At 43.3% G+C, this 27,959-nt stretch overlaps 1 protein-coding gene across 1 annotated transcript in view; it reads right to left on the reverse strand.

Annotated features, from left to right (window-relative positions):
* Nucleotides 1–27,959, reverse strand: part of csmd2 (CUB and Sushi multiple domains 2) — a 338,433-nt gene that overhangs the window by 265,024 nt on the left and 45,450 nt on the right. The window contains exon 3 of the mRNA XM_070541492.1: nucleotides 12,239–12,351. Within this exon, the coding sequence (XP_070397593.1) occupies nucleotides 12,239–12,351 (113 nt within the window). The remainder of the gene's footprint in view (nucleotides 1–12,238; nucleotides 12,352–27,959) is intronic.

The following is a 27,959-nucleotide window of genomic DNA, read 5'->3' on the forward strand; positions in this document are numbered from 1 at the left end:
TCAGCATAACAGCAATTTCACATGAAAAACACCTGAGACATGCCTTGTATTTTCATACCAAAAACTTGCATTTAACAGTTGTTTGTTACATTTGACCCGTTTGTGTTTTACTCACCCTAAAGTTTTATTCTGAGTGCTGAAAATGCTTTGTAACAAATGCTTGTGGTTTTCACTGCTCAGAGTTTGATGGGTTTTTTTGTGTACTTTCAGGTTCAGTGTGCTAATACAGTGTGATAACATAAAGAAATTACTCCATAGTCAAATAGGTGAGATTGTGCTGAAAAGAATGATACTGAACAATGCATAAACAATACAATATAAAGTGAAATAATAAGGTGAACACTAAACATTGTCAAAACGGCTATTTATATCACAGACTCCAGAGGATTAAAGGAGATGTACAGTTGGATGTTATCTGCATAGTGATGGTAGGAAATTATTTTAAAATAGCTCAGGATGTGCTGAAGAGGAAGCAGATAGAGGATGAAAAGTAGAGATGCCAGCACAGATCCTTGTGGGACACCATGGGTGAGGGAGGTGGTGGAGGACTGAAACTTCTCCACAGAGAAGGAACACTCAGACAGATAAGAGGAGAACCGCTCCAGAGCAGTTCCTGATAGGTCTACCCAGTCTCTCATCCTCTCCAGTAGCAGGTGATGGTCAACAGTGTCAAAGGCTGCAGTCAGGTCCAACAGGACCAGAACAGAACAGTCCCCCTGCATCACTAAGAAGGGCTGTTTCAGTAGAATGAGCTCTACGAAAACCTGACTGGAAGCTATCAGAGATGTTATGTTCATCAAGAGCAGCTGTGAGTTGTTTAGCCACAACCTTTTCCAAAATCTTGGAGATGAACGGAAGTTTAGAGATGGTCTGAAGCTGCTATGGAGAGAGGGGTCGAGACTCGGTTTTTTAAGAAGCGGGTGGATTACAGCATTCTTAAAGTAAGCAGGGACCTGACCAGAAACCAGAGAAGCATTAATTATAGAGAGCACGCTGGGACCGATGGACTGAAAAGCACTTTTAAACAAAGATGAGGGTAAGATGTCGAGGGGGCATGCAGAGGTCTTCATAGAGTTAACTAGTTTGGTTAACTCAGGCAAAGAAACAGGAGCAAAGCTATCTAGGATGATGGGCCTGGTTGGAGTCGGGAGAGGCGGCGATAAGGCTGAAGGAGAGATGCTAGATCTAACCTTATTGACTTTGTCCACAAAGAAAGACAGAAAGTTCTCACAGTCTGTAACAAAGTGGATGGAGGCTGTAGGAGAGGCAGGAGAGACAATGCTGCTGATGGTGTTAAACAGCACCTTGGAGACTGGTCGGGACGTCAACGGAGTAGGACATACGTTTGGTTCCTCCTGCCAAGTTGGATTAAAACCACTGTTATTCCTCCCCGCTTTTTGTTTATAAGTTAAGTGTTGGACTTTTTTCAGTTATCTAACTGCCCTGGGGTGCAATTCCAACATCAGAATGTCTGGAAAAGGTACGAAAGGCCGTAATGTAGTGCAGACACAGTTGAGGCCTAGTCTTCAGCCTGCATCCTCGGCCTCAAGTGAATCGGGAACTCCGGCTGGCCCTGCTCACAATATCTCCACTCTCAAGCTTGAGTTGCTGGGTTCGCTGAGGAAGGACATCGCTGATATCTTCAAGAAGGAACTCCAAGAGACCCTTGGTTATACTTTGTCAACTATCAAGCTCGATCTACAGTTGGTGAAAGCTCAACTAGCCAAGGATAAAGCTGCGACCCACGTTAATGTGGCTAAGCTAAGTGGTACCATTCGGGAAATGGAGCATGCGCTCTCCAGCTGTTCTGATGATATAGTCTCGATAAAAGCCGCTGTTGAATCCCTCACTGCTAATGTAGCCATGCCCAAAAATAAATGTGAGGATTGGAGTCCAGGTCGAGGCATAATAACATTAGAATCGTGGGAGTACCTGAAGGCCCCGACATTCACTCCATTAAAGCGGTGGCTGCTTTGCTTAAAGAAATGTTCCAGTTGGAAAAAGAGTAAGTAAGTAAGTATGTCACATTATTGCTCCTCTGTGCCTTGAGTTTTTCCTTAATTGTGTCCACCTGCCTCTTGTTACCTGATTACCCATCCCAGTGTGAATATAAACCTTGTGTGTTGCTTGTGGTTTGGTCGGTTCGTACTCGTTACATGTCAGTTTATGTTCACATCCGTCTACCCTGTCGTGTCTGCACTCCTAACCATTAAAAGGAACCAAATGTCTGCTGCTGTCTGGCCTGGGTTGATTTACCTGCCTGAAGGATCCGCTCTTCCTCCCTCACCTTCCCTCCACATTGTGACAAAGTAAGTAAGTAAGTAAAAGTTTATTTATATAGCGCCTTTCACAGATATAAATCACAAAGCGCTGTACAACATGATAAAGATCAGGACAAATACCTCTAACCAATAAAAACATCCAAAAAACAATAGCAGTAATAAAGTAGAAAATTTAATTATGAGTATAAACAAAGTGAAGGTGTGAACCCGAACAAAGCCATCTTTTTGAAACATTTAGGGAGGGAACGCCTGGATGAAAAGGTGAGTTTTTAGATGATTTTTAAAGACCTCTACAGTGTTAGAGAGACGGAGATTTGAAGGTAACCTGTTCCAAAGTCTGGGTGCAATAGTCTGAAAGGCCCTGTCCCCTTTGGTTTTCAGTCTGGTTCGCGGAACAGCCAGGAGGTTTTCAGATGTGGCTCTAAGGTTCCGAGAGGTGGTGTGTGGGGATAAAAGCTCAGATAGGTAGCTTGGAGCCTGGTTGTTAAGAGCTCTATAGGTCAGGACTAAAACTTTAAACTGTATTCTATATTCTACCGGGAGCCAGTGGAGGGACTGTAAAACTGGAGTGATGTGAGCTCGTCTGCTGGATTTGGTTAGGAGTCTGGCTGCTGCATTTTGGATGGCTTGAAGGCGTGAGAGGGAGGTTTTGCTGAGACCAGTAAAAAGAGCGTTACAGTAGTCTAAGCGTGATGACACAAAGGCATGGATGTTTTTTTCCAGATCTGCAGTAGAAACCAGTTTACAGACTTTTGAAATGTTTCTCAGTTGAGAGAAACAAGAGCGGGAGATGGTTTTGACGTGTGAGTCTAAACTTAAGGCTGGATCAAAAATAACTCCTAGGTTTCTAATGTTGGCCTTGGCCGATGGGCAAAAAGAGGCAATTTCTCTCTCAATTTTTGGCTGAAGTTCCGGGGGTGCAGCGATCAGGGTCTCTGTCTTGTTAGCATTGAGGACAAGAAAGTTGCTGGACAGCCAGTGACTGATCTGGGTCAGGCAGAGTACAAGGGTGGCCAGCCTGTCCAACTGGTGTGGCATAAAGGACATATAGAGCTGAATAGAGCTCCGGACCCCACGTGACTCTCAGTTAGTGGACGCCATTTTGGCATGCAAAAAAGGTAAACAAACACGGATGTAACCATGAACATGAACGGGATCCGCTTGGATTTTACTTCGTCGGAGTTTACTTCACACTTTAAAACAGAAGAAATCGTTTTATATAGTCAGAAATTAAATAGACTGAACATCTCCGACCCTTACCGTGCCCCTGGGATACTTTTTAAAAATGCCAGAAGCTGTCGGAGCAGACTTCTTACCGGCACAACACCGGACCTGGCCGGGGGAACCCCTTGGGATTCCCCCGGCCGGAGGAGCTGGGGAGAAGGTCTGGGACTCTCGACTCTACTGCCCGCTCCGACGCCAGAAGCTGTCAGAGCGGGCTTCTTACCGGCACAACACCGGACCTGGCCAGGGAACCCCTTGGGATTTACCCGGAGGAGCTGGCTCCGGCGGCTGGGGAGAGGGAAGTCACGCTACAGCCCCCGCAACCCGACTCCGGATACGCGGATGAAAATGGATGGATGGACGGACAAATAACAGATTTACACGTAAGTAGTCTCGGTGACACAGATAATAGCAATCCAAAGTGCTTTTTATGAGTGATCTGACAATTGATCAACCATTGCTTATAAATTAAAAACAGCTTAGCCGGTTAATTGCTGTGATCATAAAACACGGAAACGGCAGCACGCAGAACTCACGAGGCAACGTTTTACGTGATGTTTACTTGCTGCTATGAGTAATAAGACAGAAAAACCCACGCCAAAATAAGTTTAGGAAGCCCACTAAGAATCATAATAAAAGCATTTAAAATAAATACCATACACAGTTGAGGAAACGTTGGTTTAAGTACCTGATATGAAGCGGTCGCTGCGTACGCAAAAACCTTTACTCTCGGGATCCCACAGCTTCATTTTCGCGCGTTTTATTACAATGATCCAACGTTTGCGGCGCTCCGGATCTTGGGGAATCCTGTAGATGGCTCATTCCTTATGTCGTCCGCGTCTGTTCTGCATCCTGGGGCACAACAGGAATCTACCATATTTCCCGTTTGATTGAGTTTTCTGACAATAACAAATAGTCCAGCTGCCGGCTTCTGCATGCCAATATGGCGCCGTTTCGATTTGAACTGTTGCATGCCGGGAGAAGTGACGTCAACTCCCGGAGCTCTATATCATCAGCGTAGATGTGGTAGGAGATGTCTGGGAAAGAATGAATGATGCCAGCTAGGGGAAGAATATAGAATGCGAATAGTAGAGGCCCTAGAACTGAACCTTGTGGGACCCCGCATGTTAGAGAGGCAATATCTGAAGAGAAGGTTTCGGACTTCACTGTGAATGTTCTGTTGGTGAGATAAGAAGAGAGCCAGTCTAGAGCAGAACCTGAAATCCAAGCCAGGGCCTTTAACCTGTTTAGTAGAACGTACAGTGCCAAAAGCTGCACTGAGGTCAAGCAGGACCATGACAGAGCATTTCCCTGCAGCCATCAGGAGGTCATTATGCACCCTTACTAGAGCAGTCTCAGTTGAGTGCTGCTTCAGAAAGCCAGATTGGAAGGGGTCAGAGATCTTTGACTTAGAAAACCAGGATCTGAGTTGGGTTTCAACAACCTTCTCAAGTACTTTGCTGATGAAAGGTAGCTTAGAAATGGGCCTAAAGTTACTGGCGGAGCTGGCGTCAAGGTTGGGTTTCTTTAAGAGAGGAGTCACTACTGCATTTTTAAAGTAAGATGGAACACAGCCTTGGCTCAGTGAGCTGTTGATTATAGTCAACAGAGATGGACTGATAGCGCCAAGGGATCCGACTAAAACAGAGGGAGTTAAGATATCTGAAGAGCATGATGAGAGTTTCATCTGACTGATTATTGAGGTTAAGTCATTTAGTGTAATTGGGGAGAAGGTGGTGAAAGACTCGGAGCACTGGGGGGCCTCCCCTCCTGAGGGGGCGAGGGCTGGTGGAATGCTGGATCTCAGATTCAGCACCTTGTTTGCAAAAAAGTGGAGAAAGGTTTTACAATCATCAGCTGAAGATAGCTGAGCATGCTGCGGAGGAGAAGACACGATGCTGGAGATGGTATCAAACAAAACCTTAGGATTATTCTTATTTTGACATATGAGGTTGCTGAAGAAAGAAGACCTGGCATTTTCTACAGCTTCGTTGTATGACTCGAGAAGTTCTTTAAAATATTTGCGATGAACAACCAGACCTGTCCTCTTCCACCGTCGTTCCGCTTTTCTATAGGAGCGTCTAAGATCAAGAATCTGGTTGTTCAGCCAGGGTGAACTGGAGGCACTGGAACTGCGGCTGGTTTTGTAAGGGGCGACCTGATCTAGAATTTTGAGGCAGTGATCATTAAATGAGTTGGTAAGGAGCTCTATGTCATCAGAGGAAGGAGGTACAAAGTCAAAGAGGGAGGAGAAATTTAAGAGCCACTTTTGGACAGATCACACCGCACCCCCCAGCCCACCCCAAAAACGGGGGAGCGACCAAGAGCCATTATCTGCAAATTCCACTATTATAATGATTGTGCTGACATTCATCACGTATAATGGTACTGAGAAAAACTTCACATTCGCAGAAGAAATACATCAGAAGTATGACGACTCCTGGCTGAGCCTCTTGGTAGGTGCTTAGACCATTGTGGCTATTTTTTGTTGTTGTTGTTGCATCCCAAACCACTTCCACATTGTTATTAATCAGTGTTTTTTTCTTATTCTGTACGAAATAGATAACCATATCACCCGGGGGGTGGGGTGGGGGGGTGGGGGGGGTCCAATTTTTTTATTATTATTATTATTATTATTATTATTATTATTATTATTATTATTATTATTATTATTTACTATTATTATTTACTATTATTATTTATTACTATTATTATTTATTTATGTATGTATGCATTTATATATATAATGATTTTTTTTCTCTCTCTTCTTTGCTCCTTCATGGCTATTGTCATTATTATTCCTATTACTTACGGGTTCATTCAAATACAATTGTTAGCCTAATCAATAGTATACAGATATGTATTTTTGGGTTTTTTTTTCTCCTTACATGCGTATACACTGTCATTGGTAGCCAATTGGTAGCCAATCCCTTCTCTATTATCACTTTAGGTGAATGCTACAGAGAATCAACTGCGCCAGAGCTGCAGCTTGGTGTTCCAAACACAAAGATGAACATAACATCGGTCTGACCTGAAGACCTAATCTATGTGAACACACTGCACAGGAATTTAATTTAATTTAATTAGGAAACAAGCCAATTTTTTTCCAGGAGGCAACATCAAAAATGATTAGATGTTGGACTTTCTGGGATGAAAGTCATATTTGATTATGTAATGAATTTTGGTGGGTTTCTGGTAACAAATGTTTTCTCTGCGGACTGACACGTGCCCTCTAACTGTGAACTAATCACATCAGAACAGGGTGGCGCAGCAGTTCCTGACAGTGGCCCATGGTCAAACACGCTTTATGAAATCAGCAAGAAGCAACACAACGTCTTTCTGGGACTTCCTGACTCCTGCTGCAGAAGCCACCTGAAACCTCCCATTGCCCCCTCCAGGCACAAACTCATCAAAAGCTCCAATTTGTTTTTTTTCACTTTACCAGATGTTTGAATATTTAAACGATTCAGTGTGTAGCAGCCAGAAAGGGTCAATTTTCACCTATATATGGATTTACATAGTGATTGGCCATCTACAGAAATAATTCCATCTTCTAGGTGGATTTTACAGGTGCTGGCCAGTAAATTAGAATATCATCAAAAGGTTGAAAATATTTCAGTAATTCCATTCAAAACGTGAAACTTGTACATTATATTCATGCAATGCACACAGACCAATGTATTTCCAATGTTCATTACATTTAATTTTGATATTTATAGGTGACAACCAATGAAAACATCAAATCTGGTATCTCAGAAAATTAGAATATTCTAAAGGCCAATGAAAAAATGTTTGTTTCTCTAATGTTGGCCAACTGAAAAGAATGAACATGAAAAGAATGTGCATGTATAGCACTCAATACTTAGTCGGGGCTCCTTTTGCCTCAATAACTGCAGTAATGCGGCGTGGCATGGACTCGATCAGTCTGTGGCACTGCTCAGGTGTTATGAGAGCCCAGGTTGCTCTGATAGTCGTCTTCAGCTCCTCTGCATTGTTGGGTCTAGCGTATTGCATCCTCCGCTTCACAATACCCCATAGATTTTCTATGGGGTTAAGGTCAGGCGAGTTTGCTGGCCAATCAAGGACAGGGATACCATGGTCCTTGAACCAGGTGCTGGTGGTTTTGGCACTGTGTGCAGGTGCCAAGTCCTGTTGAAAGGTGAAGTCTGCATCCCCATAAAGTTGGTCAGCAGCAGGAAGCATGAAGTGCTCTAAAACTTCCTGGTAGACGGCTGCATTGACCCTGGACCTCAGGAAACAGAGTGGGCCAACACCGGCAGATGACATGGCACCCCACACCATCACTGACGGTGGAAACTTTACACTGGACCTCATGCAACGTGGATTCTGTGCTTCTCCGCTCTTCCTCCAGACTCTGGGTCCTTGATTTCCAAAGGAAATGCAGGACTTGCTTTCATCAGAAAACATAACTTTGGACCACTCAGCATCAGTCCAGTCCTTTTTGTCCTTGGCCCAGGCGAGACGCTTCTTGCGCTGTTTCATGTTCAAGAGTGGCTTGACACACGGAATGCGACACCTGAATCCCATGTCTTTCATGAGTCTCCTCGTGGTGGTTCTTGAAGCGCTGACTCCAGCTGCAGTCCACTCTTTGTGGATCTCCCCCACATTTTTGAATGGGTTTGTCGTCACAATTCTCTGCAGGGTGCGGTTATCCCTAGAGCTTGTACACTTTTTTCTACCACATTTTTTCCGTCCCTTCGCCTGTCTGTTAATGTGCTTGGACACAGAGCTCTGCGAACAGCCAGCTTCTTTAGCAATCACCTTTTGTGTCTTGCCCTCCTTGTGCAAGGTGTCAATGATTGTCTTTTGGACAGCTGTTAAGTCAGAAGTCTTCCCCATGATTGTGGTGCCGTCAAAACAAGACTGAGGGACCTTTTAAAGGCCTTTGCAGGTGTTTTGAGTAAATCAGCTGATTAGAGTGGCAGCAGGTGTCTTCTATATTCAGCCTTTTCAGAATATTCTAATTTTTTGAGATACCAAATTTGGAGTTTTCATTAGTTGTCACTTATGAATATCAAATTTAAATGTAATGAACATTGGAAATACATTGGTCTGTGTGCATTGCATGAATATAATGTACAAGTTTCACGTTTTGAATGGAATTACTGAAATATTTTCAACCTTTTGATGATATTCTAATTTACTGGCCAGCACCTGTATATTCTATCTTCTAACACCCAGAAGATTCTGCAGTGCTTGTTGACAGTCCATGAGGACAAGATTGTCAGCCTATGTCTCCAAACAAGGCTTTCCTCTGATAAGACTGCAGGATTCCACTCTGAATGAAAAGTGAACTTTTACAACTCATAAGTTAAATAATCATAAATAATCATATGGTTGAATGAACCAAATGTTATTTGAAATGTTTGAATAATCCGTGCCTAATTTAGTGAAATTTAAATTAATGTTGTCTTACAATGACCCATTTACATCTTATGATCAGTAATGTTTGATTTAACAAGTGAATCATTATCTACACTCATACACAATGTTCATTAGATGCAAATTAAGGTTAAGGTCACATCACATAGGTTTAACGATTCTTTATCCATAGAACAAGAACAGCTCGTATCTGGAAGATGTGGTTTCTGAGGGATGTTTGGTAAAGCCTACAACATGTCAAATTCTGATTCACAGAAATGATAAACTCTAGATTATTACAACTAGAGTGACTGCCGAGCCACTCAGTTTCCAGCTGACACCTCGATTTGGCCAAATCGAGAAAGAATCCATTTTGAAACAACTTCCTTTGACCTTAAGTCAAAACCTTGCCATGATGCTGCAAGTGATTACAGACACAACAGCTCTTTTCAGAGCTACTGCATCTCTCAGACGTCCATCTTAGACGCAACGAACCTTTATGCATGTCATGACCGGGAGACATCCCTGGACTGGAACTGGTCGCAACGCGGTTAATCTACGAACTTCGGTGCCTTGAGGCCCACCCAACTTCCTGACATTTCGTATCCGCAAAGGGGGTCTTCATCAGGGTTCGTAGACACAACAGATTGGGTCTGATGTTGTTTTATTAATAATCAACTCTCTAGTTTATAGCAGACCATAAATTCTTTTACATCCAGAATTCACGATCTCTTTCAGATACAAAGGATCTAATAACCAGCACTACACATACACTCCATCTCACACATACACTCCATCACATATCATTGTTTATAGCTTGTCATGTATTGTAATTAGTTTAGAAAATAAAGTTTATTTTTAACTATATACTTGACTCTGTTTGAATTAATACAAAATGTGTTTATGGTCCCTGAACAAGCAAAGAATCCTAAATTCTTCTGGTTAAACATTCAAAGATCAATCAGGTTGATCATATTTATATGGAATATCAAATCTCATTGTTCATAATTAAATATGCAGTCGTTACGCTAAAGCCTGATGCTACAAGTGAAAGTGGAAGACAGCAGTTTTTTTACACCCAACATGTCAGCACAGAGTCTGTACTTGGACACTGGTCATCATAGAGTTGGGGTCAGAGGTCATTATGCCTCTTCTGTTGTTCAGAAGGCAGACGTCTTTTAGCTCATGTTGTGGTACAAAAATGATGGCTCGCTGCACCAACAGAGAGACTTTATCAGCACCACCAGTCCTCACAGATTCTGTTTCTTTATTTAAAAGTCAGGGTTTCAAATGTTTAGACACAATTGATATTAAATAAATCAGCTTTGCAAAGAATGTGTTTAATGACCATTCCTGATTTAAGCACAGGGCCGGTTGGTTTGGATTGACTGTTTCCCCCCTAATAAATTAAAGTAAGTGGAGACTGAACCGAGGTTATCTGTCTAGTGTGGACTGATCTGAAACAGGCACGCCTCTTTTACACAGAAGTTCCAAAGACCAGCAGTCAGTTTCCACATGAAGTCTATTTTCCAGACACCTCATGTGTTTTGTCATGAAATTAAAGAAATTACATGAGAAATGACAGGAAGTCAGATCTGTAAAAATCTTATTTTGATATTTCAAAATAATATCTATTTACTGGTTTTATATCATTAATGACAGGTATATCCGTGCGCAGTTTATGATAGTTCATGGCCGATCCTATTCAGTGAATTATTTTCAGCCAGTAAGAAAAAAAACGTTTGAGGAATTTTGGCCTTTTCAGGCTTCCGTACCAGTAACCTGGTTACGGAGGAGGGATTTGTGTCAAAAAAAGGAATTAAAACATTAGGATTCCGCCAAACCAACTAATGTAGGAGAGCGGCGTGTGAGTGAGTCACCACGGTAGCCCGGCTCAGTAGCGAGCGATCTGTGGCTGATAAATTGTAAAATGGTAAATGGCCTGTATTTGATATAGCACCTTCATTTATCACACACACATATTCACACCCTAGTGATGATGAGCTACGATGTAGCTACAGCTGCCCTGGGACGTACTGAGGCGAGGCTGCCGAGCACCAGCGCCACCGGTCCTGCCAAACACCACAAGCAGGAAAGTGGGGTTAAGTGTCTTGCTCAAGGAGCACCAGCGCTGATTCAGCATGAGATATTGGAGGTGTGGCATGAAAGCACGTGAAGAGGGTGAAAGGCATGTCTCATGCTCAATGCATGAGAGTTGGCAACCCTGTGCAAGACACTGGCGTGTTCGAGAGGAGTTAGTTCAGAGCAGATGAGATCACCGGTGATCGCCCAGTACATGCCGGTTAGATTTGTGTCTGACTTGACGCCGACTTGCTCTGACGTCAGGCAACGATAACCTTGTGAGATCAAGGCAGCCGCAGATTTTGGAGCAAGGCGCTGCAGTTGCTCTCCACCGGCTGCAAAACCTAGGGCGTGACGGGAAACGCCTGGCTCTCACCTGATCTAAGATCTGATTGGTTCACATTCTGATCCAAACATCCGGTGGTAGAACAGGAAATGTTAGTTGGTCACGTGTATTCTGTAAATCATGTTACCTTGATGATTACAACTCTATGGGCCATAAAGAGAAATGTGATTTGTTTCCTATACGCACACTAGAACTCTACAGCTGCTAACCATTACTTATTATTAGAGTCATGTCTTCCTATACAACATATTATATCCACAAATAGGTGAGGATGTGCTTCGGTTGCTAACAGGCACCAGAATTAAAATGAATTATTAAACAAGTATGAACGCTAACGCGATATCTTCATCAATTATCACCCATAAGCTTCATGTAGGGAAAACTGTTCGACTTGAATGCCGGCTTTCAGCCACTCCCCCTGCTGCGCCCGTCTGCTCTCGTCTCTTTTCCAAGCGAGGCGCTGCTCATCCCGAACAAGGCCATCGCCTTGCGAGGCCACGTGTCTTGATATTGAGAACCACCCACAGTCTCACTCGTTTTGTCTCCTCCCCCTGCTGGCTACTCGCATATTGCAGCTTGCAAACACATCAACGTTTCAAACGGACTCTAATTATACAAGGCAGCCATGATAAACATGTGTATGCATGATTTAAACCAAGTATATTCCAGCTCCTCTGCGTTCCCACCAGGGGGTTAAGAACATCACCATTTCTTTGGGTAGTGGGTTCATAATGTTTTAAAAAGGTTGATTTAAAATAAATATGCTAAAATCTGCATGTTGAGTTATAAACAGGAGAAAATCATAAGGGGGAGACACTTGTCACAGTGAGGGTGGGGGAGTTACAGAATTGTATAAAATAACGGCATTTTTAAGCTGTTTGAATGATAATGAACTAATTACATAGCACAGATCATGTGTTACCTTCATAGACAGCTTTGAATCCCTGCCCGCTGACTGCATAGTCAGACAGCAGCCACAAGGTGAGCCTGGAGCCGGTACTCACAACGGGTGAAGGCAGCTGGAAGCCAGTTAACCTGAGAACAAATGAAGAAGATGGACAATAATGGTCAAATGAGTGCCAACGGGCAGCACAGGCCAGAGCGGGTTCAGATGTGAGCCTCTGCCTCCACTCAGCCAGCTGTTCCCATGGGCATCACACATAAGGGTGTGTGTGTGTGTGTGTGTGTGTGTGTGTGTGTGTGTGTGTGTGTGTGTGTGTGTGTGTGTGTGTGTGTGTGTGTGTGTGTGCTGTTAAAATCTCTAACAACCTCATAACATGTCAACACTTAACATGACAGGAGACACTTATATTTTGGTTTTCAGAAACACTGCAGACAGGTACGGTGGATGGCAGGGACCAGTAGACAGGCAGACAGACAGGCAGCAGTCACATCCATGTCAGATCAGACTAAACAGCATTTCTAGGAATGCTTTGATTGTTTATGTGAAATTAAGCAGGAATATTTCAGGAAAAGAGTTTTCTCTCTTTAAAAGGAACATTTCACACCGTTCCACGCGTTTAAAAAAGTGTTTCCACTTCTAGCGAACCTCAGCTCTGCAGAGCCAAAGAAAAGGTGTCACATGCATCTTTCAGGTTCAGGATAAAAATATTTTCTAATTCATATTTCAAATGTTTAGATTAAACTTGGAACAAGAATGTCTTCCTAACCTGCAAACAGAAAGCATTACCAACATTTTATAAATTGGATGGAACATTTTGGATCTTTTAACTTTTATTTTAAAACGATAAACACTTGTGCCAGGATAAGCCTCCTTAGGGTTGTGAGTATCTCTGTAAAAAGACATCAAATACTGAGGCAGCTCCAAGTTTAGGTGAAAACGCGGTAAATGGATGCATTCTGTTTGCCAGCAGTATATATTAGTTATGTACGCTGGTTGATGTTGAGGCCAAGATGCCCAGGTGCACATGATGCAGAGACACCCCCAGACCAAAGGCTGCTGCAGCCCAGCCATAGGCATGCACATGTAGCATTTATCACATAAAAGTGTGAACATCCATGGTCTGTGTTGGATGTCAATTATTCGAAGCAAGCAAACAAAAAGTAATTTGTGTGTTCGTGAACACGTAATCATTTTGATTGCTGAGGCTGGTTCACATGAGTGAGTCTTATTAAAGGGATTTAGGTATTTTCATCATTTTAAGACAATAAAAGGTTACTTCTGAGGAGATGCACACTTTTAGGCAAAGTGGATGAAAGCTGTTATGACTGGAGCAAAGACACCTGACCAGGTGTAGCTAATTAGTCAATGTAACGTCCAGCAATGGTCAGTTTTTAGGTACAGTTTGACCATTCAACATCTGGTCAAAATGGAGACACGAGCCTGCATGTGTTCCCTTTAAATCGGCCTGCCTTCATCCCATCAGCTGGAGCTCAGAGCCTCTCTGCAGCTCTGAACACATGATAATGAATCGTCAACAATGATGTTCTCTCCTCAAGGTCCAAGCTTCCCTTATTGTCCTACAGGATTCTTCATGCCTCTGAATAAGGAACATTCGCAGCCTGGATTAGTTGCTAAATCAAAGAATGAGTTCTTAAATAAAACATGAACTTATAAAATTTATAAGCTGGATAATCTGTCACGTTGAGCCAGGAGGAGGTTAGGACCCAAGATGCAGAAACCCAGAACGGCACAAGGCAGCAGCGTAGTAAAACGTAAAATCCTTTATTAGGAGTCGATGTCCAAAAATCCAAAAATCCAAGAAGGGGCATGAAGCCCAGATCCAAATGTCCAAAAATCCAAAAGAGCATTTCCCAAGAGACCTAGAGAAAAAAACCAAATACCTGGAGACCAGGAGACCAAGAGGGGGGAGCGAGACAACGCTGACAAAAACAAAAAGCTCCTAGATAAGCAAAACCTAGAGTTTCACGAGGTGGAACAGAATCAGAATCAGAAAAGCTTTATTGCCAGTGCTCCAGCGTCCCGAAGCATAGGAATTTGACTCCGCAGCACAGCCTGACCGAGGTTACACACACACATGTAGACAAAACAGATACAGGCAGACCACGAGAGCAGCCATGAACGGAGCTCATTTCATTTAGGTGAAAAGGGAATTACATGAAGATAAATTGGGGGAGGGGAAAAAAAGGCATACCAGAGTTACTCTCGACAGGGTGTAGCTTTGCTATGCAAAAAAACACCTCAAACATATAAGCACGAATATCAACAGTTAACAACATGAGACTCCAATAGGAAGGTGAGGGGGCTGGGATCCTGTTTCCCCCAGCGAGAGCAGCCATCTGGCGCTCATCTACTGTACAGTCACAGGTGGAAGGGAGATCTTGGGAGAAGCGAAGAGCACATTGACTCCTCCAGCTGATGACCTTGCCAGGCTGAAGTCCACCAACCCGAAGGCAGGGGGGGGGGGGGGTAGGTCGGGTTTTCACAGCATCTGTCTGCATTCCTTCGTGGGGGTTTTAGTTGCTTGCAGCTCAAGGCTACCAGGGCATCAGATTCAGATAACAAGAGTTTGTTTGGGTCAGGCTGAGATAATTTTCCTCTCTGCCTTCAGTCTTTAAACTGATCATTCCAGTCCTTCAGTGAAGCCAATTTTGGGTTCTTAAACCTGTCCATACCGTCCGGTGACTCTCTCCGAGATGACATCCATTTTGCGCACTAATACCGGTATCACAGCTAGAACATTGTCCAGCTTACGATTCACCTCGAATGACGTCCCAGTCTGAAAAGTCTCTACATGGACGGTGCTTTCCGTGGGTGCGGGTAGCCCTCTAATTGCTCCCGTCTTCCCAAATTTCCAGAAAACCAGATATCCTCCCACTCCAATCAGGAGAAATCCAGTGATCAACAGACCAAATATCCACATGTCTTTGATGTCCTCAATGGACAGCTGGCAGAGGCATATGATCTTCCACTCCTTCCAGGAATCCAAAATATATCCCACCGGGTGCGTCCCCTGTGGACATGTGGGAGCCCCCTGCTCTGTTGTCATTGTTGAAAAAATCTTATCGATCACATTGAATGACCAATTTATCAAATCCATGGTTAGTAAAAATAGAGTTTTTCAGAAGAAATGCAGAGAAGTGCTCTGTGGGCAGACAGGACAAAGAGCCTTGGGAAAAAAGATAAGGGAGTGAAAGAGGGAAGCGTCTGTACTCCTCGAGTGCCAGTGGAAGAGTGAAACAACACTGAATACGACAATGGACCGACAAACACTAAGACACGGGGCTGGGTGATAGCAGACAAGGAGCAGGTGTGTGGGGAATGGGGCACAGGTGAAACTAATGAACTGAGGGAAGAAGCAGAAATAAGCAGGGGAGAAAACAATATCTAAATCCTAAACCAAAGCTACTAAAATAACCTGAACTTTAAACACTGTAGAACAAAGACTAAAGCTAAAAAAACTAGTGATAAGTGAAGTGACTAAAGGGAAACCTGAAGAAGCTGGGGACCAAAAGGGGGCACAGAAGATTGGGTACACATGAGGGAACCTGGAGGGGGCTGGGGACCACAGGGACACAGAACATGACATAATCATTAAATAAACATTTGTTTATTGCTACTTAAAAATATATATATAATATAATGAAATGCTTTCATTAATCTGTGTTTGAGTGATTGAAGTTTGAAATGAATGTTATGTTATGATTACAATGATTGATATATGTTTCAGCATGTTGATCTGACAAGGTACTCACACAAGGACTAAGCAAAGTTAAGTTAAACATGTGACACATAGATAGCCCTTTATCCCAGATCAGAGCATCCGGATCAAAGAAGACGTGTTTCTGAGTTGTCTTGGTGGTATTCCTCAACTTGTCAACCTCTGGTTGGCTACACAAATCTTAACGTGAGAACATTAGAACTGGATCGCTCTGGTGATTCATCAGTTCTTGAGACAGCTTCAGACCGGCCACCTGAAGCAAAACCTCTTTAACCCATCAAAGCTTTTGACACGTCGTCAAAATCTTTTTGCACCTGCGAAGCTGAAACAGCAACAGTTCCTGCAGAACAAGCTGATATTGTTTAGACTCCTTAAAGAGTCCCAGATGCGTGGTTCCATCCATCTGTTGTGACCCGGAGAAAACTCTAAGACCGGTTTAGTAGTGCCGCAGTTTCTTCTACGGACCTCGGTGCCTGGAAGTCCGAGGACTTCGACATTCCGGATCTATCACGAGGGTCTTCGAGTGAGTATGTAGACATGACAGATTGCGTCTGATGTGTTTTTGATAATAATCAACTTTATAGCTTAATGCAAACCAGATTTTTTTACACCCAGAACTCAGCTCTCCGAGATACGGAAGTTCTGATAACACCGCATTCACACATAGGCACCATACACTACCCCTGCTCCTTCTAGCTCCATCCACTCACAGTAAATGTCAGCTAACTTGTCATGTTTTAATTGTTTTAAAAATAAATCCTTACTTTTATAACCCTGACTCTTTTCTGAATCAAAACGAAGTGTTTACAATCCCTTAATAAAACAAAGAATCTTAGAATCTTCTGATTAAACGCCGTAAAGACCAAGCAGGTTGATATTCTATATTTAGATAGAGTATCACAGCTTATTAGTCATAAGTAGAGGTAATATATGTTGAGCTCTTAAAGCACTCAATTTACCAACCCTACATCAGTAATTAGTTAATTGGATCCTAAAAGCCCCTCCCAATCACCATGATAACACATGCTGGAGAACAAACCTTCTCTATGGCAGCTAGGCTTGTGGAAGCTTGGTTAATCTGATTGGACGAGGCAAGTTACATCTCCTTTTTCTTGTCAGCAGCTATGAGGCAGTGAATCAGCACCACCGCTGGCCCACAGCGGTAGCAGCAGCTTTGTTATTGATGGCTAAAATATTAACAAATGTGGACTTGAAACTTTTATAAATTGAGTTCTAACTGGATTTACTTCTCAACATTTTAGGTGAATTGCACCAAGGTTTAATTTAAACATTGATTAGCACTAGTCAGAGTTTAGTAAAACTTGGTTTAAAATGACTTAAAGCAGCTTTTAAGTTAAGCAGAGCTGTGCTGCCCCACTTAAATTTAATCTCAGTTTATTATTTTAGACTGTGCTTAAACTGATTTAAATAAAGGGTAATAAAATGTAATTAAACAGGCTACGTTATAAAACTACTAACATCAGAAGCGTGTTGCTAAGAGTCTGGACTACAAAATCTAACAAACACTGAAAAACCTCCTCTCTGCTCCTCTCACCTTTTAGTGCATATAACAGCATTTGCTTGGGGATAATAATAATAATAATAATAATAATAATTATTATTATTATTATTATTATTATTATTATTATTATTATTATTATCTCCCTGGGCTGCCACCTTACTGTGGTGGAGGGGTTTGAGTGTCTCAATGATCCTAGGAGCTAAGTTGTCTGAGGCTTTATACCTCTGGTAGGGCCACCCATGACAAACAGGTCCTAGGTGAGGGATCAGACAAAGAGCATCCCGAAGACCTCTTATGATGAATTGTACAAATGGAAACCGTGTTCCCTCGCCCAGATGTGGGTTACCGGGGCCCCCCTCTGGAGCCACTCTCGCCAACGTGCCCCACAAATTGGTGAGCGCCTGGTGCAGGCCCGGCATCAGGGCCGGGCCCGGCCCGCCCATTTGCCGATCCGGCCCACCCAGAACAGATTACAGCACCGCATGCAAATGTATTGGCTCGAGACGATCAACAGAGGGCGCTCTAGGTTACTAATCGACAGTTTTAGATGCAGTAGAAGAAGACGCTTTGGTACAGTAGCTTGCTAAGATGGACATCAGAACTTGGTTTAGCAAACAGAAAAACAATGCTAGCACAAGCAGGGATGACGCATCATCAAAAAGGCCGGTGCAGCCAGAAGTTGCAGCTACAAGCGCTTCTGTTCCTCCTCTCTCCGTGCCTCCAGCACAGTCTCAGCAGGCAATTTCCCCACCGAGTGGCAGCAGCACCAACATAAATCGCCGTTCAGATGACCTCGGGGTGGATAAGCCTAATCAGGTGCGCCTGGAAAATTATCCAGTTCGACTTTTCTCTGGGATAAAACGCAGTTTTTCTTCATCATGGTACCAAAATAGAACATGGTTGGAGTATTCAGTGAAAACAGATGCAGCATACTGTTTCCCCTGCAGACAGTTTAGTTCTCATTCCTCATCAAACTCTTTGTTACCATTTTGAATTCAGGGGTGTCTGCTGTCCTTTTGATTCAAATGTTTTAAAACGCATATTAAAGTTGAAACTGTTTTTGAACCATCTTAAATACAGGGTTGTCTGTTCTCTTTTTAGAAAGAAAACACTGTAGATTTTCTAAATCTTGTTTAGAAGACCTAGGTTACACGTCTTACCAGCTGGTAGCAGTAACACACCAAGTCAATGTTTACCCAGAAGAAGAAGCACACAGCCAAGAAGTAGCATGCTAACCTGATGCTGACTAGTATTCGTGATGTAAACATTATGAGAAATACGTGCAAAAAGAAGAATTTACTAAGGTATCAAGCTGCAGGGCAGGATTTGGAAGAAGACTTGGACTAAGTACGTTACTGGAGAACATTAACTGGACGTTAGGATTGTTTTGAGATGGTGACTCTGTGGTGCGCAGGCGCAGCTAAGAACGGTGAGTTGCAAGTATTGGTTCAGTAAAATTGGTTACTTTGTCTTAAGCTTTGATTGCATCTTTAATTGGCATACATAATCGGAATAAAACAATGAAGAATCTTAGCTTTTCCGTTAGTTATGTAGAACAAGTTGGTGACGCAAAACTACGGATTTGACCCGGAAGTATATGTATGTAACGTTCACCAGGCTAATTATAAACATGCAAAGGGGTTGAAAAAAACACGGTTTATTACTGGGCCCCCCCCCAGAAAAACCCACTGCCCCTCCAGGTGAAGTCCTCTGGCGCCAGGTCTGGCCTGGTGGCCGGGCTTTCACCCATGGAGCCCGGACGGGCACAGTCCGAATAGGAAATGTGGGTCTCCCTTCCAATGGGCTCACCACAGCATTAAAGCAAGCAGAGTCTGGGGACTTTGAGTTGGCCTCTCAAATCTCTGGTGCTGAGGTCACAGACGTGGTTAAAAAGCTCCTCTATGGCAAGGCTCCAGGGGTGGATAAGATCCGCCTGGAGTTCCTTAAGGCTCTGGATGTTGTGGGGCTGTGTTGGCTGACGTGGCTCTGCAATATCGCGTGGACATCGGGGGCAGTCCCACTGGACTGGCAGACCGGGGTGGCGGTTCCCTTATTTAAAAAGGGGGACCGCAGGGTGTGTTCCAACTACAGGGGGATCACACTCCTGAGCATTCCTGGTAAGGTCTATTCAGGGGTTCTGGAGAGGAGGGTCCGTCAGATTGTTGAACCTCAGATTCAGGAGGAGCAATGTAGTTTTCGTCCTGGCCGTGGAACACTGGACCAGCTCCATACCCTTGGGGGGTGCTGGAGGGTGAGTGGAAATTTGCCCAACCAGTCAACTCGTGTTTCATGGATTTGGAGAAGGCGTTTGACCTCGTCCCTCGGGGATGCTGTGGGGGTTACTCCGGGAGTATGGGGTACCAGGCCCTCTGATACGGGCTGTTAGGTCCCTGTACGACCGGTGTCAGAGCTTGGTCTGCATTGCCGGCAGTAAGTCAGGCTCGTACCCAGTGAGAGTTGGACTCCGCCAAGGCTGCCCTTTGTCACCGATTCTGTTCATAACCTTTATGGACAAAATTTCTAGGCACAGCCAAGGTGTGGAGGGCATCCGTTTTGGTGGCCTGAGGATCAGGTCTCTGCTTTTTGTAGATGATATGTTCCTGTTGGCTTCATCAGAACGTGATCTTCAGCTTTCACTGGAGCGGTTCGCAGCCGAGTGTGAAGCAGCTGGGATGAGATTCAGCTCCTCTAAATCTGAGACCATGGTCTTGATTCGGAAAAGGGTAAAATGCCTTCTCCAGGTCAGGGATGAGGTCCTGCCCCAAGTGGAGGAGTTGAAGTATCTCGGGGTCTTGTTCACGAGTGAGGGAAAACTGGAGCGTGAGATTGATAGTTGGATTGGTGCTGCATCTGCAGTGATGCAGGCATTGTACCGGTCTGTCGTGGTGAAGAGAGAGCTGAGTCAAAAGGTGAAGCTCTCGATTTACTGTTCAATCTACGTTCCTACCCTCACCTATGGTCATGAACTTTGGGTAGTGACCGAAAGAATGAGATCGTGGATACAAGCGGCCAACATGAGTTTTCTCCAAAGAGTGGCTGGGCTCTCCCCTAGAAATAGGGTGAGAAGCTCGGTCATCCGGGAGGGGCTCGGAGTAAACCCGCTGCTGCTCCACATCGAAAGGAGCCAGTTGAGGTGGCTTGGGCATCTGGTCAGGATGCCTCCTGGATGCCTCTCTGGTGGTGTTTTCTGGGCACATCCAACCGGGAGAGACCTAAAGGTAGACCCAGGACACGGTAAAGGGACTATGTCTCTCACCTGGCCAGGGAACGCCTTGGGATTCCCGCGGAGGAGCTGGTCCAAGTGGCTGGGGAGAGGGAAATCTGGGCCTCTCTCCTTAGGCTACAGTCCCCACGACCCAACTCCAGATAAGTGGATGAAAATGGATGGATGGATGGATGGATGGATAATAATAATAATAATAATAATAATAATAATAATAATAATAATAATAATAATAATAATAATACATTTTACTTAACAGCACCTTTCTGGACACCCAAGGACACTTTACAACAATGGAGAAAAATAATAAAATGAGATAAACTGTACAGAAATATGTAAAAACACTAGGTCTGCATGCTATAATTTAAAACAATGTATTAAAACTATGTGGTGAAATCTTGTGTGAAGAGGTGGGTTTTGAGTTTTGATTTAAAAAGTGCGTGAGAGTGAGTGGTGCGTAGATCGGGGGAAGAGAATTCCAGAAGTGGGGAGCAGAGCGGCTGAATGCTCTACTCCCCGTGGTAACAAGTCGAGCGGGGGAGCCGAGAGTTGAGGAGCAGAAGAGGAACGAAGAGCACGCACAGGAGTGGTGATGTGACTGAGATCAGATATGTAGGATGGAACCAGGTTATGGAGAGCTTTGAATGCGATGAGCAGAATTTTGAAGGTGATTCTCTGTTTAATGGGCAGCCAATGAAGGTGTTGCAGGATGGGGGTGATGTGATAAGATGATGGAGTCCTAGTGATGACACGTGCTGCAGCATTCTGGAGAAGCTGCAGTTTAAGGAGGGATTTGCTTGGGAGACCAAAGAGAAGTGAGATGCAATAATCAATCCTGGATGTGACGAGGCTGTGGACAAGGATGGCAGTGGTGGAGGGAGTAAGTGATGGACAGAGGCGGGAGATTTTATGCAAGTGAAAATATGCAGACCGGGTAATATTGTTGATAAGAGATTGAAAAGAAAGTGTGCTGTCGAGGATGACACCCAGACTCTTCATGAATTAACTCTTCAGAATGTTTATTTAGCTATCTGTTTTTAGTTTATCCCTTTCACCTTTGCATTTTCCCTCCATCTCAAATTTTTAAATAGATCACGTTAGTTAAGCTAGCAGCTAAGCTAAGCTAGCTCCACACTCCAGAACAGATACATAACGCTAGTTTACCTCAGCTGCAGAGCTAAGCTAGCTTCACACAGTGGTGCAGCTTTGAAAGAGAGAAGGTGTCATAGGCTATGATTGGACCAGCTCCGTGTCTGCATACCTGTGTGTCCATATGAATCTACCCGAGGTTCAGAAAAAACTGTAGTGCTGCAACTGACTTTATATGGGATTAGATTTGTGCCAAAAGGATTAACCATGCATTACAATTTCACACAGAATACGCCTCAAAAAAGCAACCAAAACTAAAATGTCAGATGTGCAAGTATGAATTTCGAAGCATGACCAAGGCGTGATCAACCCAACCCAAACGTATCTTTATAAAACTCACAGCTGCTCACCAAAAACAAAGTTCTCGAGTCTCTCAACATCCAGACTCTCAGCCTGAACATGAAAATGGCACATACATGATGGAAACCCAAATAAAATGTGAGTAACAGAGCTTAAATCGACTTCTGCCGTTGCCAAGGAAACATTTAAATGTTGATCATTCTAACTAAGTAGCGCCAGCTACACGGCTTTAATCAAGCAGGTGGTGGTCTCTGTTTTAGTTCTGAAATATCTGTAGTCCTTGTAGGCATGAATTAATAATTCTTGCTCCTTCTGGGGAAAAATGAGGCTCTGTCCTTACTTTTATTCTCATTATCTAGCATTGATTAATAGGGTCTGCCTGTGGACGTGTGTTGCCTTGCTTGTCTCTCCTCACTTGCCTTAGAAAGGATTGAATCCACCTGCACATCATTGGTGGTGCTGTCGTATCCTTGAGTGAACAGGAGCGATTTGTGAAGCAGAGATTTATCCAGATTGTCCCGATGTTCTGAGCTCACCACGTGGTATACCCCCAGGTTGATGCTAAACTGGATGAACCATTACTAACAGCTGATGACTGAACTGGGCCTGTTTATCTCCTGGTATTGCACATCCTAACGTCTGCACTTCACGCTGGATTTGTGATATATCTGAAATACATCACTTATTGTTGCATGAACTTTAATGTAGGGCTGCTGATATCGAATATTTTTGTAATCGAGTACTCTATCGAATCTTTTATCGATTAATCGAGTACTCTAATGAATTACTCTTTTGTTTTTGTAAACCATTATATCAAATAGCATGTTATAAAATATGAAAGACTTCTTAAAATGAGCAAGCAATTGCCAGTTATTCTTCAAGTTTCATTCAAAATTAGTTTTCAAAACTTCAACTTTACTCCACAGTAAACAAATGCCTGTGCAAAAAATAAGTCAACAACATGAGCCGATTTTCCCCTCGTGCGAGAATCAAACAGCACCAGAACCACTCACGGCGCATGCGCAAACATGGATCACCAGCCGTTTCCCTATTAACACACGTCCATTTTAATTTCTACACTTTTTTTTCTCACACACTAACAAGGATTGTCGAGAAAGCATGTTTGCCGTGGTTATGTCAAATTATACTGATCACAAAACATTTATTTACTTTCTTTTGTTTTCCTCCGCCACTCTCATAAATACCTGTGTCCTCCTGCAGCAATCCCGAGGGACAACAGACATCAATTACAACACAATAAAAAGTCCGACGTGTTGTGTAAAAACTGCTATTTTTAGCACATTTTTAGGTCTGACGTGTTGCTACCAGACGTACAGTGTGAGCTGAAACTGAGTGCTACAAATGAAAAAGTCAAACAGTGTCTGCATAATATATAGTGGACCTCCGAGTCCACTTGCAGAAGTGACATTTACAGGTGCTGCAGCATCGAGGATGTGGTGTTGTGGTAGGCTAAAACCATTTTACAGTATTTACACCGGAGTACGTTTCCGCCTTACGACGAAAAAAATGGTCCCACACTTTTGACATTTTCTGTCTTTTTCACGCTCCACCGGGGTCCACGTTGTCCCCCATGGCTTAAGAGAAAGTTAAGTTACATTCGCTACTTGTGCGTGCATTCAGTGCAGTGTGTATGTGCGTCACTTATTTCGGTCCGGGTGAAACATGACCCCGGGCGATTGCAAAGCCATGAATTAATTACACATGAATTAAACGAAGCCTCGAGGCAGAGAATTTGACTCGAAGCTTTTTTGTACTTGAATTATTCAAGGTACTCGAGGAATTGTTTCAGCCCTACTTTAATGTGTGTGTTTGAGTAAAGACTGCAGTTGTTGCCCCTAGTGGTGAACAGACGACCTGCAGGAGCAATGGTTGAAAGCATAGTCGCGTTGAGATCTTGAGGTTGGTTTATGCTTGATGAGTCCGCGAGGTCCGCACGGCTCCGCGCAGCGAAATTGCGTCATTTTAACAACCACGCCCCTCCACCGCGCCTCCGCACGGCCCAAAATTTCCGCACCGCGCACCTAGGAAATTTTCTAACCACGCAGATGGTCGGACGCGGAAAAACATGGCGGACCGACAAGAACTAGAATGGCAGAGGTTCGTAAATACAGACATTTGTATGATTCAGCTCTCAAAGATCACCGTGATCAATATGTTGTTAATAATTCTTGGAGAGAAATAGCTCACAATGTCGGAAAAGACGAGGACGCTGTTAAAAATGCTGGAATGCCATGTTGTAAACAACAGTAATTTCTACTTCTACTATGGTGTAGTGTTGGATGCATGCCGTAGAGCTCCATGCTGCCCCATTCAGTTTGGGAGAATATTGGCTCACCGCAGAGACGAGCCGCATGAACCATAAACGCTGCGAGTTGTGAAGCGCGTTCCATCCGCGAGCCGCATCACCAAATGGAAAGTGAATGCGTCAAGCATAAACCAAGCTTTAGGCAGTTTCAGTTCACGATAAAGATAATTTATTCTAACTAAGTAAATAAAACTCAAATAAACTAAAACTAAATATTTTAGGGCAATTTTCTATTTAACTGTTATGTGATTTCTGCCTCTGTAAAACGATGTTAATAATAATTGTTTCTGTCTGGTCCTTGCTGATGGCTTTAGAAACCATCACAGTGTTTCAAGGTGTTAAATGAAGAAATAGATGTTGTAGTCTGGCAGCAGGGACGTTTTCATACCTACAGGTGGTGTCACAGCAAATTAGTCAACATGTGCTCAAAGTCTTCGCTTGATCCATCATGGATTCAACGTGTTTGTAAACTGGCTGCAGCACAAGTCCCCTCCATGTTTTAAACTTCATCTGGATTGTCATGAACTGAAAACTGTATTAAAGTATTTTAGGTTGGGGCTCGGGTTAAACTCTGTCTCTGAGGTTACATCTACCTGAAAACAGCAGAAGTTTTCATCCTCAGACCCACTTTCTCCCATAAATTTAATCCCAGTTTTGCCATTTAAACCCATGGATGGCACCTACTTTCTCCCTCTTGATCTTAATCCAAAGACAGTGAGAGGAATTCAACTATCTGGGGAGCTCACTTGTTTCTATGAACTCTGGTGTTTCATTAATATGGAGACTAAACACAGGATAAACTATCTACAACAGGGATGTCAAATATGCGGTCCGCGGGCCGGATCCGGCCCACAAACGGGTTAAATCCGGCCCGCGAGATAGTTGTGTAAACTTTATTTTCATACTTTACAATGTAGAGTGAAAATAAACTTATCTTTGTGAGCAAGTTTTCTCTGTAACGAGTATAAATGCAACAAAGCTGCGCTCAAGGCTCACACAAGAACTTGAATCCCCTCCTGAAGTTGGCCGCCACTCAGGATGTGACTTCTGATATTGATGTGCTGGTGAAAGCTAAAAGATGTCAAGTAAAATGAGTCAAATATACTTTAAGTGCTGCATGAAACTGATCTAGCCATGTGAACTGTAAGCTCTTTGAATCACTAAGGAATGTTTTTTTTTTTATTTGTTGATTTTTTATTTTTTTTATTTTTTCAAATTTTCAAGTACGTCTTGTACTTGTACTATTTTGGATACACTGTCCACAGGCTCCAGCCTTGTTATATATTGATTGTATTAAAACAAAGAAAACAATCTGAAGTTTTTTTTTTGTTTGTTTTTTTTATTTACCGGTCCGGCCCACTTGGGACTAGATTTCCCTCAATGTGGCCCCTGAGCTAAAATGAGTTCGACACCCCTGATCTACAACAAATAAAACCACAACAAGACATGTCTGATCAGTAATTCTGTGTGAGGCTATTTTATAAGAAAATGTTAAACATAATCCAAATGGAATTGTGCAGATTAGCATAGAACTGACAGAAAAGTTCAAACATCATATTGTTTGGTTGTTTGGTATAATAACAACACTTTTCAAATTTAGCTCCTCAACAAATACTTTGATACATTTGTTTATTAACTAAACTATTTAAGGTAATAATTGTGTTTTGTTTAAAACAACACTAAACTTTTATCCAAACGAATAAGAATCAAATTAAAATATTAAATGTAAATATGTCAAATGAAGTCCACATAAAGATTTAATATTCAGATACCTATAAACATTATTGTCCTTCAGACTGTTTTCATTATTTAACACTTTCATATAATAATGTCACTTTTAAATCTAAATATTTAGATGAAACTTAGATTTCATGCAAATGCACACACACAAACACACACAAACACACACGCACGCACACGCGCGCACACACACACACACACACATACACAAACCCACACGCAATAACACACAAACACACACACACGCAAGCACGCAAACACATGCAATAACACACACACACAAACACACACGCACGCACGCACGCGCGTGCACACACACACGCACGCGCGCGCACACACACACACACACACACATACACAAACACACACGCAATAACACACAAACACACACACGCAAGCACGCACACACAAGCAATAACACACACATGCAATAACACACACATGCAATAACACACACACACATACACACACACACACACGCAATAACACACACACACGCACACACAAACACACACACAAACACACGCAATAACACACATACACACACGCAAGCACACACACGCACACACGTAAGCATGCATGCAATCACACATACACGCACACATTCACACACGCACACATTCACACACGCACACACACACACGCAATCACACACACACACACACACACATGCATGCAATCACACGCACATGCACACACACACATGCATTCACACACACACACACACACACGCACACACACACACACGCAATCACACACACGCATGCAATCACACACACACGCATACACACACACACACACACACACACACACACACACTCATGCAATCACACACACATGCACACAATCACACACACACACACACGCAATAACACACAAACACACACACGCAAGCACGCACACGCAAGCACGCACACACAAGCAATAACACACACATGCAATAACACACACACATACACACACACACGCAATAACACACACACACGCACACACAATAACACACACACACACACACGCAATAACACACATACACACACGCAAGCACACACACGCAAGCACACACACGCACACACGTAAGCATGCATGCAATCACACACACACACACACACACACACATTCCTATTATTGCCGGTCACCCCACTCTGAGCCATCTGCATGTATGTATCTATGTGATGGATGCAGACGTTTTTAACGGATCCTAAAATAATGGACAGAGTGGTTCCTCTGACTTAATTCAGCCTCGAAACGTTCCTCCTTAAACGTCACTTTCATTTTTATTTCCTGTTCCTACTCGAACCACCTCATGCTGCGAGGGTCTGACTTTCTACAATCTATTACATCCCACCCACTTTTTATCTCCCTTCATTAACAGAGGCTTTACTGATTCACTTATTCCTCCAGTAACACACTGGAGGTGGGAGAAATCACAAACGAGAAACACACACACACACACACACATCCACACACACACACCATCCCCCTAAAAATAGGGGAAGAGGACTCAGATGCACAGCTGATTTCACCCTTTTTTGCGAGATTGTCACAGTAGGATATCTGCTAAACAATGGGACACATGTTCATGCAAATAGCCTCTTCGCTGACCACAAATTGAGTTGGAAGGTAGCCATCTTGGTTCAGCAGCACACTGCAGGGAAACGGGGCTTGTGATCGCGGCAAGAATGCATGGCTCAATGAGAAAGGAGCGGTCAACCTACTGAGACGGTTTCCTGCATCAACCAA

The sequence above is a fragment of the Nothobranchius furzeri genome, chromosome 11 (genome assembly GCF_043380555.1).
Source record: "Nothobranchius furzeri strain GRZ-AD chromosome 11, NfurGRZ-RIMD1, whole genome shotgun sequence".
Taxonomy (NCBI): Eukaryota; Metazoa; Chordata; class Actinopteri; order Cyprinodontiformes; family Nothobranchiidae; genus Nothobranchius; species Nothobranchius furzeri.